Source organism: Pundamilia nyererei, unplaced genomic scaffold (genome assembly GCF_000239375.1).
Source record: "Pundamilia nyererei isolate P.nyererei 1_Seehausen unplaced genomic scaffold, PunNye1.0 scaffold00003, whole genome shotgun sequence".
NCBI lineage: Eukaryota > Metazoa > Chordata > Actinopteri > Cichliformes > Cichlidae > Pundamilia > Pundamilia nyererei.
The window spans coordinates 8453190-8467821 of record NW_005187404.1 but is presented as its reverse complement, the minus strand read 5'-3'; the positions used below and the strand labels follow the sequence as shown (position 1 = coordinate 8467821).

At 44.5% G+C, this 14632-nt stretch overlaps 1 protein-coding gene across 2 annotated transcripts in view; it reads left to right on the top strand.

Moving 5' to 3' along the window:
- The window catches only part of npas1 (neuronal PAS domain protein 1), a 41459-nt gene extending 28715 nt beyond the window's left edge, over positions 1 to 12744 (top strand). Inside the window, exons 5-12 of one of the 2 annotated variants that reach the window (XM_005720881.2) lie at positions 969 to 1058; positions 7267 to 7441; positions 7590 to 7702; positions 8064 to 8260; positions 8444 to 8550; positions 8755 to 8902; positions 10242 to 10354; positions 10449 to 12744. In XM_005720881.2, the coding sequence (XP_005720938.1) occupies positions 969 to 1058; positions 7267 to 7441; positions 7590 to 7702; positions 8064 to 8260; positions 8444 to 8550; positions 8755 to 8902; positions 10242 to 10354; positions 10449 to 11551 (2046 nt within the window). In that variant the 3' untranslated portion in view covers positions 11552 to 12744. Of the gene's footprint in view, positions 1 to 968; positions 1059 to 7266; positions 7442 to 7586; positions 7703 to 8063; positions 8261 to 8443; positions 8551 to 8754; positions 8903 to 10241; positions 10355 to 10448 lie in introns of both variants that reach the window. The other variant, XM_005720880.2, reaches the window with a different exon arrangement.
- Positions 12745 to 14632: the final 1888 nt, after the last annotated feature.

Below are 14632 nucleotides of genomic sequence, written 5' to 3'. Positions count from 1 at the left end.
CATAAACACCTGACAGTACACCAACACGAAAAACAAGACAGCAGACAACCATAATAACAATAACCACAATAATAATGATAATAACTACAATAGTAGTCCAGACTGCTCACGGACCCCGAATCCCTGGAACTGGGCCCGTGACACCGGCCACACATTTGCATACTGGATGTGTCAGTTGCATAAATTACCACTGCCACTTTAAGCACTAGGCCGCCAAAATAGCAATCATTTTTCTAGAGCAAAGTGGCCCTGGTGTGTGTGCATGTGTGTGTGAGGCTGAGACTGTGTCAGCTCACTCCTGGATGCTTGTTATGACGATTAATATTATTCTCTGAAGCAGTCCCCTCTAATGGGCTGGCTGTATACCTTTCACTTCTCATTAGAATCACTGCAGGCCGTAATGACTCTGGTTCTATCTGTGTCTGTGTTTATTTGTCCGTGTGTGTGCGTGTGTGGCTGGAGATCCAGGATGAAGCTTCGACTCTTGGTTTATTACGGCTGATTGGAACAGCCCCTGGTCTATAAGCTCAGTTTCTCATGTCTCGTTGCTGAATTTGTTTAAGTGCGCCTTTCTTGATGCATGTGCGTATGTGTGTGTTCGTGGACGTCCACACCGCATGCGTTGCGTCTGCCTCTGTTTTGTTCACCGTTTGTTCGGTCACGCAGGTCTCACTCGCAGCTGTCGCGCGTGTAGCTGCGTCTATGGGAATTGTTTCATGTCTATTCACATTTATGCACGTCATGTGAGTTTTTTGCGTGTGAGCGTGCTCGCCAGTTGAGAGAAGAGGCCGAAGGGTGATGGGTTGTTTGTTCTCTAGCTCATTGTAATTTGTTCGATACACGCTAATTGCTCTAATTTGTCTGTCTTGTTTCTGTTTGCCTTTATGTCTGCGTCTCTGCGTGCATGTGTGTGTGTGTGCGTGTTTTTGTGTGCCCACGTGTGTGTCCCTGTGTGTTTATGTGCACAGTCTCTAGATGGCTTTGTGTTTGTGGTCAGCCAGGAGGGACGGTTCCTCTACATCTCAGAGACAGTTTCTATCTACCTGGGACTCTCACAGGTAAGACAACCTCATCTCACTCTCTTTATGTCTCTCTCACACACAAACACACACACACCCACACACACACACACACACACGTGACCACATAATCCTTTATTTACAAGTGCATTTGCACACATGTGCCTGTCTTCTCTTTATGCTTTCATATCCCTTCCCAGGAGCGCGTGTGTTTGTGTGTCTGTGTGTGAGTGTGAATATCTTTGACTTCACTCTGTGCTCATCTCTGGAGTACAACTCTCACAGGGGCAATGCTGCTCTCTCTCTCTCTAGCTCTCTCTGCCGCCCTCTCTCCCTCTCCAGGTGCTCACCTCTGTTGATTGCCTGTGGCCTCTTGTACTGTGAATGTTAAGTCCTGCCATTTTGCCCAGATGCATAAATAATAACAGTAATTACTGGCCTAGCAATCAAAGTGTCGCCCCAGCGCGCTGGGCCTGTCTAGGGGAACAAATCGATAGGCATCTTAAAAGCCACATTGATTGTAGGGAGGGGGAAAAACACCAAGGGGGATGGGAAGATAGATAGAGACAGCCAGAGAGAGAAAGAGAGGGGGAGGAAAGGAGGAGAGGTGTGATAAGAGAGAGATGTTTCAAACTAAGAAGAATGGGTACAGCACGAGAGAGCGAGAGAGAGGCAAGTGTAACAATAACAGATGTAACTGAGGGTTTTTTTGTTTAAGGGCAGTCGCTGAAACCATTAACAAACTTAAGAATAAGTTTTAAGGATATGTTTGGTTTTTTTTTCCTTTTAGTACAGTACTCACATGAAGGAGATCTCATTAGTCTCCATTGGTCCTTGGCCACCATTATCATTCATATCTGTACTGACTGGAAAAATCTCTAAATATATATATGTATAATTATCAGAGCAGATAAATCAAACAGATGTTGTCCCCAGTTATGAAATCACTGTAACTTAGGGATATAATGTCAGAAGTAGTTTTTTGTTAAGCAGAAAATGTGATATTAAATAAAAAATATATCTATACACATGCAAGAGGATAACAGGCTTAGCTTTTAAATCATTGCTCATTGTTTCATTTAATTTCAGATGGATGTTGTACTTTCTTTCTGTATTGTTAAGGCTGTGTAATTCTTTAATTGCATACTGATATTGACTGTTTTCAGTCTATTGTGATTGCTGCACATGTGATGAATGTTATTACATTCTTGTGGTTTTTTTTTACACCGTAATACAAAGAAAAAAATGCAGCAAGCAAGTTTGAAATGGAAAGATTTTCTTTAGATGCATTTTACTAAATCCTTCCTCAACTTTGTTAAGTTGCACTGATAGTCTGTAATTTTGGCCCTGGTCATAAATATACTTTCTTCCACCTGCACACAATGATGTCCTGAATTGCACCTGTAAGTCAGTGTAAAGAAAACTTGAGGGGGGAAATAGGTTTTTAGTTTTCAGATATTTAGTCATTGTTTAATGTTGAACTGGAGACTTGTAGGAAAAAAATGAGCTCACTGACTCCATTTTTTTCCTGATGGAGTTTCATATCATGAACATGTTTGTCCCCCCTCCCCGTGTTCTCACTACTCTCTTGACCCCCAAAATTGTTCTTGCAACAGAAGATATAGTTCAGTCTCTTAAATCAGTGGTTCTCAAGCTTGTTCTTGTATGCTGAGCTTGAAAAGTTGAAAAAGTTCACCTCACTTTGTTTTTACTAATTATTCACAATAAAAAAGAATCAAAAATCACATTTTCAAGATGACCTCATCAAGGCCTTTCTTATTTTCCACATATACAAATATTCATTCAGTTTCCCTCTATGTTTTTGTTGTCGTTGTCCATGCCACTCCTGCAGAGCTGCTGTGCCTTACAGATAGAGGAGGCTTCAGAAGGCGCTTGCAATAAGGAAACATAGGTCTGTCCTTTCACAGATCACTCTCTGTCTCCCATTTTCACTGGGAGGAGTTAAGATGTGGGGAAGAGAAAAAAGTGAGGGAAGCTTGAAGACATGCTAGCATAATAAAAAGCACCCATTGCTCTACAGCTAAGATCGATTCACAGCAAGTAAGGAGAAGAAGAACGATTACAACGCCTAATTACTCTTAATGTGAGGCAGACTTGAAACTATTCTTTAAACTTTCCTGTCATGGGGCATTCAATGAAGGTTAATATAAAGTTGGATTAGGACAAGGATTGTCTTGAATTGTCGTGGAGTTTTTGAGTCTTCTTTGCAAACACACAATGTACATGTTAACACAGAGAGATACAAAAGAAAGTGACGTAGAGAAGACAGAACAAAAAGGGGAGCTGCAGAGAGGAACAGCGAGAACCAGACAGACAATTACAAGAGAGAAAGAAAATAAAGCAGAGGAATATGGGGAGAGACGGTGGTAAAGAGGAGCGAGAGAGTCTGAGTGTGTAAATAGAGTTTAAATGTGCAGTAGGAATGAAATTCGCCTTGGGATTGCCTAGGTAAACAAGACAGCCGAGGCTTTGGTGGAGATGCTAATAAAACAGAGCTGTTCTTATCAGCTGAGCAGATGGCCTAACCCATCACATCTCCTCAAACTGGGCCTAAGCCATCAGCATTCTAATGAAATTATTTATGATCTAAGATTACGTTCCAAACCTTAAACATACAGCGCCACGTTTACCTTCCCGAAAAGATGAGGACGGCCGGGCACAGAGGAGGTTTATGATGAGAAAGACACAGCCAGAAAGGGCAGGTAGACGGGGTTCGGGGAGGGGGGCGAGCGCGAATATACAGTGTGTTTATGGACACAAGCAATGAGATGGAAAAACGCACAACAGGAAAGAAGGGAAGGTGGGAGGGAGAGGACAAAACACTTCAATATACTTTGCTGGTGAGTGGAGGCGGACACAGGGGAGAGGGGAAGGACAGACAAACAATGTTCTGAGTGAAAAAGTATAAGTGGTTGTTTGTTTTAGAGGGCATGTCGCCCCTGTGGACCGCCCCAGCCCCGCGTCTCCTGTCCCCCCGTCTGACCCCTCTGCCCTGGCTTACCACCCGGGCCACTCCCCTGACAGTGGGGTTGCTTAGCCGACTTAGCCCAGGTCAGGCACCTTGACCAAGGGCACAGCCCTCCGCCCATTCCCCTGGCGCACAGGTATCTTTTTTCTTTTTTGTCTGGCTCACTTGGTTTTCAGGCCCGGGAGCACGAAGGATAAACCTGGGAGCGACACATAGCAGATGAGGCAGGGGGGAGAAGACATGGAAACAGAAGAGGGGAGGGCAGAATAGCTGGAGAGACAAAGGTTGGAGAAGATGAGGGAGGAGACATGAAAAGGATGGAGGAGTAAAAGTAGGATAAAAAAAAGGGATAAATGGGGTAAAGAGGAGGGAGGAAGGATGGTAGATTGAGGGAGGAGAGAATTGATCTGCGAATGGTTAGTATGCAGCCCCCACTCCACCTCCGCCCCACCCCATCTTCCCCTCCCTCCTCTCCTCTCCTCTCCCATCAGTCAGTGAGGGCTGAGGGCTGAGAGTATGTTGTGGACCACTGCCCGGATGCCTCATACATATTAAAGCCCCCTGCTATTATTTATATCATGTCTCTGCTTCCTCTGCTCGCTGCCCCTCGTCCCCACCACACCACCATACATGCATGCACGTGCATCTCTGCGCGCACACACACACACACACACACACAGGTTCACACAGATGCGCTGACAGACAACTACTCGCACAAACAGTGACACACAATGACACACGGAGACATAAAAACAGACAGTCTAGTCACATACGCAGGGAAACAGAGGCGCGCCGTGTGCTTGCATAGGCACAAACGCACACACGCAGACACACACACACGCTCTCAGAGAGATTTGAATGATCTCGGTCTCTCCTCACGCCTCCCTTTGCGCCACATTCTATACCTGTTTTTATGTCTGAGCCTGACTCATCCTCTCAATCGCTTCGTCCCTTCCTCATCTTCTCATTTCTGTCTGATCTTTTTTCAATCTCGCCCTCCTGCTTGAGATGAAGTGATATTATTCGGATAGGTCTTAAGCCCGGTAAAGCCCATAAGGACCTGTTCGCCTCTCTGCCTTGTTTTTCAACACCACCGGGTCGAGGGATTTTGCCTCTTTCAAATGACTGGTCCAGTGTTCTGAGCAGACTTGGTCCTTGAAAATGACAATGTGCTAACAATTACATATACATGGATAAGTATACAGACAGATAGATGCTGATATAATCGGTAACATGAAAAGCTCAAAGCGAGGTTCATCCAGAGTTTAATAGAGATATCCAGCCATTTAATGGACAGCTGCAAACTCTTAACTTTAAAACATTAATGAACGAGTCAGTTTTGATGTCAGACTCAAAAAGCACGCTGCTGTAGAGTGCTGACGTATTATCGACGCTGAGGAGAAGAAGGATCGGTAAACAAAAACACTGAATTTTCCTCGTGTTAAAAATTCTTGATTAAAAAGAGTTTGCTGACGTACGTGAAGGTCAGCTAGCACAGTGCTGTTGGTCTCCACATTTACCAGCCTCACCTGTTAGAGCTGGACAGAGAACGAGGGAGAAATAAATACATTAGACCTCAACAGCACAGTCTTTGGAAGTGAAAAAGTGAAAAGAGTTTGCCAACTGAGAGCCAAACACACACACACGCTTGCTGTATATTACTCTGCTGAGCCGTTATCAGAGCTTCTGCTTATCACTGTGGGAGCTGCGATCCAGTGTGCTCTTATGTGATGCATGAGGTTAGCTGAGAAAAGAGACATTTTTATAAAGAAAAGAAATGTAAATAATGTCATTCATTTAATTCCCCTTTGTGTAGGGGGGCATATATTTTGAGGTTTCCGCTTTTTATTAGACCCCTGAACTATCTGAAACCTGTGTTGCTCAATGTCTTAATGGTTAAAATGCATAAGATTTAATTGATTTTTCTTATCTTGGACTTTCTCAGTAACTGCATTTATTATTGTCTTGATGCTATCAGATATTAAAATCCTCAAATATCTATCCAAATATGTTCCCAGGTCAGCATGGTCAGCCGTTCTCGCACGTTTTCAAAGTGTGACAGTAGCACAGTTGTTACGGGATAATTACTTTTCGAGTCTTGCAAGTATGCAGGGCAGCCTCTCCATATGGTGCCCATCAAATCTAGTATTTAATAATATGTTTATTACAGGTGGCGCAGTTGCGAAATGTGGCACCGTCTCCCAAGAAATTAAGGCCTGCGTGTCTGGCGCTGAATAACATAAGGGGTGATAAAACCTCGTCTGTCATCTCCCCTCACTCGGTGGGGTTTCCTACATCTTTACCCCTCTCTGTTCCCTCATTGTCGATCGCTCTTATTCGCCTGCTCCCGCCTTCCTGTTCCCCTTCTTCCTCTCCCCCGGCTGTGATGTCCTTGAGGGCCTGCTGAAGCTCCCATAAAGCCTGCAGTAAATGGCTCTAATCCGGTAATAAATGGCTGTGTCCTACAGACAAGGGTGTGAGGCTGCTGCAGCCACGGCTTTATCAGATGGAATAGTATTGGCACACACACAAATGCGCGCACACACACACAGACACACACATTCACAGATGTAATGGAACCTGCATAGATGTGTGTAAGCATGCATGCCCCCCCTTTTCTGCTTCTCTCTCACACACACACACTTATTCATGCTGCTTCAGATGGAATCACACCTTCTTCAATTGTGCCGCTTTTATGGATGCCATGCAAGAGCAGTGCCATTATTGCCTTTAAATGATTAGAGATGCGACTATGATGCATTATGATGATAGGATCATATAGAGCTGTATGAGCTGTTACGCTGCTGCCTGCTGGGATAGACTGTAACTGAATGAAGGAGCTGGGAGGGACACGGGGAATAAGAAGTATAGTAATGTGACCTTTGGAGATAGTTGGAGTTCACCTGTTTTTAATCAGCAAATACAATTGATTTTTATCTCCTCCTGGTTTTATTTGTGTAGCACTGTAGTCACTTGATCCTCCGAGACAGGACTTAAATGTGTGTGTGTATGTGTGCGCGAGCATGTTGGAGGGGTGGCAGGTGGGGCTGTCTTACATCCTCTCATTCCTTGTTCAGTTGTAACCCAGAGCGGCACTTTCATTTTCCCGTCATAACATATATTGATTTTTTTTTCAGTGCACTTGTGTGTGTGTGTCTGTGTGTGTCTGTGTGTATTTGTAGGCGTGTGCTCGCTCACGTATAGTTATTTTTGCACAAAGCGTCTGGTTTTGATCGGTTTGTGTGTGCTTCTCTTCAGGTGGAGCTGACTGGCAGCAGTGTGTTCGACTACATCCACCCAGCGGACCACGTCGAGATGGCGGAGCGGCTGGGAATCAGGCCACATCTACGGGCCGAGGCCGGCTGTCACACAGCCCCTGAGAGCGCTTCCAGCTCTGCGTCCACCTCCTCCTTAGCTGGTACCCCTGAACCCGGTACTGTCATGGCAAGAAAGCAGAAAGAAATATAACAAATACATAATATGATTTTCAACAATTCACTGTGCTCAAATGGCATTACTAAGACAAAAGTCAAAAAAAAATATTCTTGAAACAGCTAATGTTATTTTCTCATCCCCAGCAGCTCCATCCAGTCCTCATTCTCCTGCCGACGATCCACCCGAGCGTGGCTTTTTCATCCGCATGAAGTCCACGCTCACCAAAAGAGGCCTGCATGTCAAGTCTTCTGGATACAAGGTATGAGAGGAAATGCGCCACCATAATTTGAGAACATATTATGCATTCCTTAGCTTACTTGCATGTGTTCGGAATAAAATAACAATTTGGGTTTGTGCTGCTGGTGTTTCACACACACGCACAAGGTGGTCATTGCCAGTATATTTTATGGCTGTGCCCTTATTTCGCTCTGAACCGCTCCACGTATCACAGTTTACTGCGCTCACTGCTAATATGTCCAAGTTTATTACATATTGATAAATGCTACATTTTCTAAATCAGTGCATCAAACAGCTCTGATTCCACCTGATCTTTATTTAGTAATCCTCTTATAGACTGACTTGTGCGTATGAGTGCGTAAGAAAGACTTTGTGCTTGTCAGGTAATCCACGTGACGGGACGAATCCGCTGCCGCCCCGCTCTCGTCCCGGGCTCCACCCGATCAGTGCGTCGACCGATGGGTTTGGTTTCGCTGGCGCACACTCTCCCGCCCTCCACGCTTAATGAAGTCCGCATGGAGAGCCACATGTTTGTGTTCCGAGTGAACATGGACCTACAGGTTACATACTGTGAGAACAGGTAATCCATCTATTGTTTTGCCTTTTGGGAGTCGCTCTATCTTTCATGTTTTTTCATGAGGAGCTGGCAGAGCACCCAGCCAGTTGGTGGTGTTAGCACACACATCTGCTTCTGTTTGGCTGACAAATGTGTGTGTGTGTTTTTTGTTTGTTTGTTTGTTTTTCTTCCTCCAATGCTCTACAGGATCTCTGAGTATATGGATCTGACTCCAGCAGAGGTAGTGGGACATACCTGTTACCATTTCATCCATGTAGAAGACCTGGAGAACCTCCGGCAGAGCCACGAGGACTGTGAGTCACATACATATGGATATGTATAATATATGATGTTCATCCCCATCCCTCTCTTTCTTCAAGTATCTGAACTTGGCAGAGCTGCTACAAGAGCCTGTTGAAATCTCCTCCTGTACTGTTGTTAGAGGCGCCCTCTGCTGCCACCTTCATGAACTGTCAAACCATTTACAGGTTTCTTTTCTTCCCATCTTTGCTCCTCAGTGCTAAGAAAAGGCCAGGTAGTGACTGGTTATTATCGCTGGCTCCAGAGGAGAGGAGGGTACCTGTGGATCCAGTCCACTGCCACTGTGTCCATCAACCACAAAGCCCCCCACGAACGCAACGTTATCTGGGTTAACTACGTCCTGAGGTCAGTAGAACCGGAGCAAAGCTGAAACCGCCGTTTCTCCACGAGTGCTGTTAGGAAGTCGTTTTATGTATGCAGGCATCACACTGTGTACAGAGACCCTTTGAAGGGATAGCTGATGAAATGTAGAGGGATTATTGGGATAGGGAGGTTTATTTATTCCAGCATGTGAGAAAACTGGTAAGGATACACACGAAACGAGGAGATCAAAGCAGCAAACCACTGCCTAATTAATGTAATGGTTATTTTTGATTTTATTATAAATCTTGAAAGATTGGCTAAAATATCATTAAATTCTTCTTATTCTTTTAATAGATTTTTAGATTAGTTTGAATTTGCTAATGTTTCTGACAGTTTCTATGCGTCACGACCAACATACAGTAAAATTTGCGGCTTCAAAAAGCCGTACTTTTTCTTTCAAAATGTTCCTCATTCGACAGTCAAGTGTTTATTTTATCTTGTATTTTAAATAGTAATTAGTAAAAGTTATCACTTTTTCATACCTTTTGCAGTTCGGGTTTTTTTTCATCCTGCATAATGTTCCTTTATGCATTATTCTATTGTTATTTAACGCTATTATTCTGAATAAGCAGACACCCTGTTACAGAAAGCTCCAAATCAGATTAAGAAAATTTTGAAAAACCTTGCACCTTGATTTCTTTTTAAATATAAATTACCTTTTAAGTGTCGTATTACCTTTGTTTAAGGCTTTGGTGTGTTTACCACGGAGCGAGCGCGAGAGAACACAACAGAACGCGCGCATAGCAGCAGAGCAGTCAGACAAAAACAAGAGGAGTAGGCTGAATTTCAATGCTAATTGGACTGAAGCTATATAATTACAACAAATGGATGTCAGAATTTTGGGGCTGAATGGTGTTTTAGTTAATTAGTGCTGTAATTACAAGAGCTCATTAACTTCTCCAACAGCCTCCTCCTTGTCTGAGCTTAACTGTGTATAGGTGGGCTGCTGAGTGGAGCATTTGTGTGTGTGTGTGTGTGTGTGTGTGTGTGTGTGCATCTGCGTGTGTTTCGGGGGGTGCGGTCTGCCTGTGTGTCTGTTTGCATGTGTCAGTGTTTGTGCATGTGTGATAAGGGCTGTTGGAAGGAGTGAGTGTGTGTTAGATGGAGGTTAGAAGGGTGTGAGGCAGTTTGGCTATTGGAGGTAGTTATTAGGCTGATTATATGTTGTTTCCATCTCTAAGTATTCACTTAAATCAGCATGGCATTCCTGTTTTTTTTTAAGTGTAAGTGGCTTTAAGTGGTAGATGATTTGTGTATACATCCAGCTTTTCACTCTCTCCCTTTCTCTTTTTTCCCATTTTTTTTACATCTATCCATCCAGTCGAACAGAGCTGCCCGACACTCCCCTGGATCTGCTGCAGCTACCAGAGAGCATAAGAGCAGAGCGACTTCGAATCAGCTCGTCCCCGACCGATGGCTCCACACAGGCCCGAGGTACCACACTACGTACATTGCTACCTTACTGTGACGTCCCATTGATGCACTCGCCCGTGCCTCATCGTGTCATAAAAATCTCCTTCCTCCTCAGGCTCGCAACCTGTGAAGAGCTCAGTGGGGAAAAGCGACCCTGACACTAAAGGCAGAGACAAATTCACCACCACGGCCATTCAATCAGAGGACAGGAGGAAGCGCCTGCTGAGGTCTGACCCGGAGGGCGCACCTCCCGAAACCCGTCGCAGACTGGAGGAGCTCCGTCACACGGAGGAGAGTGTCTCTGCCTCCTCAGACCTGGCGAGCGAAAGCGAGGGGGAAGAGGAAGATGAAACCGAGTGGGACCAGGGAGGCGACAGCGACAGATTGAAACGGGAAGACAGCGGAGGAGGAGGTAAACAGAGCAGAGGAGGAGACACCCCGACGAGAGGGGAGAGGGGAGGGAGGGTGCACAATGGCCGGGCTGTGATCCAGCAGCTGAAAAGTGTAGTGACTCCATCTCCCCTGCCCGGCAGCCCAGGCATCAAGACTGAGCATGAAGCCCTGACCACCGGGGGGCGCTGGGGATCACACACTCAAACTTCCACCTCCCACACACACACCACTCAGCCCCAGCCCTCGCATGCACACACGCCGTCCAGCAGCCTCAATGGTGACAGCCCCACCACCCCGATCCCGGACTCCTCTTCCAGCAGCGAAGCTCCACCGAAGGGTTTGTTCACTCCCCCGTCCCCAGCTTTGTCCCCCGCCATGCCCGTGTCCTCCCCGTTGCCCCGCGAGGACAGGGCTGTGTCGGCGGGGGTGGTCAGCCGGAGCAGTGGCGGTAGTGGTGGTTTAGGTAACGGTCCTGACTTTGAGCTGCTTCAGAGACTGGCTGCTGGAAGTGCAGCGGGCCGGGTCCTCTTCCACCCCCTTGCCCTCGGCCCGCAGGGCCCTCAGAGCCTCTATGCCCCAAGCACTATCCGCTACGCTCCACCTGAGCTCCCCCCTTCCCACCACCACAGCACAGGACACAGTGATGGCCTGCAGCTACGCTCGGACCACCACAAGGGACCCCCACCGGCCTTCTTCCCCCACCTACAGCGGCTGGCCGGCCTTCCACCCTTCAGTGGTTTCTCCCCATCTGACAGCCCCTTCTCCTCTAGCCTGCCCTTCTGTATGAATGGACTGAGGGGGGCTGCGGGCACAGAGGAGGACTGAGTCTCAGAGGGGAGGATGTGAGAGGAGAAAATAAACTGAAGGAGAGAGCGGAGTGACAGGACGGAAAGAGAGACATTGAAAAGGGCAGGAGAGACAGAAGTGGCAGTAGATTAAACCTCTGAGGACGTTACTAATTGGACAATGAGTTGAATAACTGCAATCTAAAGTGTGTGACAAGCCGCTGCCATAGGATTTTATCATGTCAGCCTGTTGTGTACGAGTGACAGTGACTCTCAGAGAAACGGGGACATGGAAACTTTTGACTGGTTGTCCCTCAAGACTTTTCATCTTCGCGACAACAACGAACTCTGCTCTGTGACTTTCTCTAGATGACTGTGTTGATTTATGTGTCTCTTCCACTCAGAGAAGCCATATTGTACATAGAGAGAAAACCATGACGACCCTCAGCTCACATCCTCACCGTCAATGTCCGTCACCGCACATTAACCCAATTAACCCTAAAACCAGTAGGAAGAGATGGGCACTCGTCTGTAGGAATAAAAATGACTTTGGAATATAAATTTTTATTATTGCAGTATTATACAAATCATCTCTTTCAGTGGGCTCCGGGTGACAGTTTGATTATAGAGTTTCAACTTAAAATAGGTGGAGACAGCTTTTTGGTGTTTTGTATCGATACTTAAAATAATAATATAAAACAATAATATTGAAAAAAAGATCCAAGTATTCATCGATTCAGCCATACTAAAAGCACACTTTTGGGACAAAAGTATGATTAAAGTAGTCCCAGACATTCCATTATATATAAGGGAAGGAAATGCAATGCAGACAGGACGCTACTTGTATTGTTTGATTATAGGAAGGCGATTTGTTTAACTGATTATGACTTCTAGTGTATCATGACAATGTACAATGCTGCAGTTGTGTTTGTGTATGAAAGCCATATTCTTGTTTGTTTTTAGGTTTATATTGTTTTTCTTCACCAGGTGAAACCGATTGGGAAATTGTTTAAAATACGACTGTTTTAGTGGATGAAAAAAAATGTGAAAATGCTTTAGTAGGGGAAATGTGCTGGACAGAAGTGTTTTTATCATTTAAACATGTTTTGTTTTTTTTTCTGAGCACTTACCGAAATTTGTTCTGGTGTGAACTCTAAAGCACTTCACGGTTCGGCGTGTGATCCTGTTAAAACAGAAAACAATGCAAGAGCGGCCGCTAATATCATAGCCTGAGCACGGTATGTGGAGTGGGGGTGGGGGGGTGGGGGATATAAATGCTCATTTAGAAAGGCAGGTAAATAAACAAGACCACATGTGGTCATTAAAATGTGACCGTCGGAGGTCGATAAAACAAAACAGAATTGTTCTGATATTGGTTTCAGTTCAAGCGAGTCAACTGGAGATAAAGTTTTAAATTAAAAAGTGGGGATATGAAACACTTTAAATTTCAGTTTCATAGCAATTGATTGGAGCTCCTCTCAGGAAAAACAAAACACTTTTGACTTGGCAAAAATGAAACAACTAAAACAAAATTATACATATATGTGTAAGAAAATCACAACTAAAATAATAAAGAAGAAGGAGAATTCATAAATAATAACATTTGGAAATTTCACCCGGCCAAACTCATCAGGAAAAAGAAGTGAGAAGAATAAAATTTAACCACGATATGCAGTGATATAAGCTGTGAGAGAGATACGTTAAAAACAGTCTAGCACTTTGTAATAAGGTCGTCTGATCTGCCATGTTAGCCAAATACATGTAAATTTATATATACAGCAATTTGTTGAAAGCCAGGCCTTCTGGCACTATTTTCTTTGTCCTTCTTCTAAATTGAGATTATGATCGACAGCCTGATCTGAGGGTTCGCTTTATGGAACCGCTCATATCGTCACGTCTGACAGAGGCGGGGTGGGGCTGGGTGGGGGTTTTAAAAAAAAGACGGGGCGGGGGAAAGGGTGCACTACACACCCATACTACAAATATGTGTCAGCGCACATATTCTCGGGTGTTTACTGGTATAATAAGTGTGTGTGTGTGTGTTTGAATGCGGGCGTGTTCGCCTGTTAAAAGTGTGAGTGAGTTTGGATTTTGTTTTGTTTTTGGGTTTTTCTGTTGTTGTTGAATTAAACGGCTAACCCCTCGCCCATCACTGTGAATCTAACATTATTCTCCCATCTTTGTGAATACTCCACCCACTCGTCAAATAAAATGAACAAATGTAAAAATAATAACAGTGATACAGATGATGATGATGATAACAATAAAATATTCCAGTAGAGGAGCACAACTCAATGTCGGTTGTTTCTTTCTTGCTTTCGCAGGCGTGGAGAGTAAGCATTTGTGATATCTGAAGTTTTAAATGTGTTGATGCTTTCGATTTCTACATATAGCTCCTTGAGATTTCATGTGATTTAAATAGATACAATTTTTTCTGCACTCACATTTGTTAATTCTTTTCATTTAACATGCATATTCTGAGTACTTAGAAGACAAATGCAGAGAGGATGTGTTGATTCTTGCACAGTTCTTTATTAAAATAGATAGATAGATAGATAGATAGATAGATAGATAGATAGATAGATAGATAGATAGATAGATAGATAGATAGATAGATAGATAGATAGTTTGTAGCGCAGAGAGTCTCTCACTTATAGGTGTTCATGCATTACCACGTGTGTGTGTACATTGGCCGTTTGCTTGCATGTCTGTCTGTGTGTGTGTGTGCGTGCATTTCTGTGAATTTGTGTGTGTTGTCTGAAGCAGCCCCAGGGAGGGGCTCTGACATTGAAGACGGGTTAAATCCTGTTTTACATTCAAGTGGCAGGCCCTAGTTCATTAGAGTGAGGATCATTCCTCCTCAAGACCAAAGGAAGCGCATACTAAACAAGAGCAGTTGTTGGGGAGAAAATGCCATTGTACGTGCAAAACCGTATGTACTGTATAAGTGTGTGTGTGTGCGTGTGTGCTGATGTGCCGTGAATTGAGTTACAAAATAACCTTTCTTCTTTATCTCTTCTTTTCTATGGAGTAACATCTTTATAGAGGGAAGTAAAGGTGCGGCTTCTGCAGATTAAATCACCGTGGGTTATTTGTGTGTGTGTGTGTGTGTGTGGCGGTG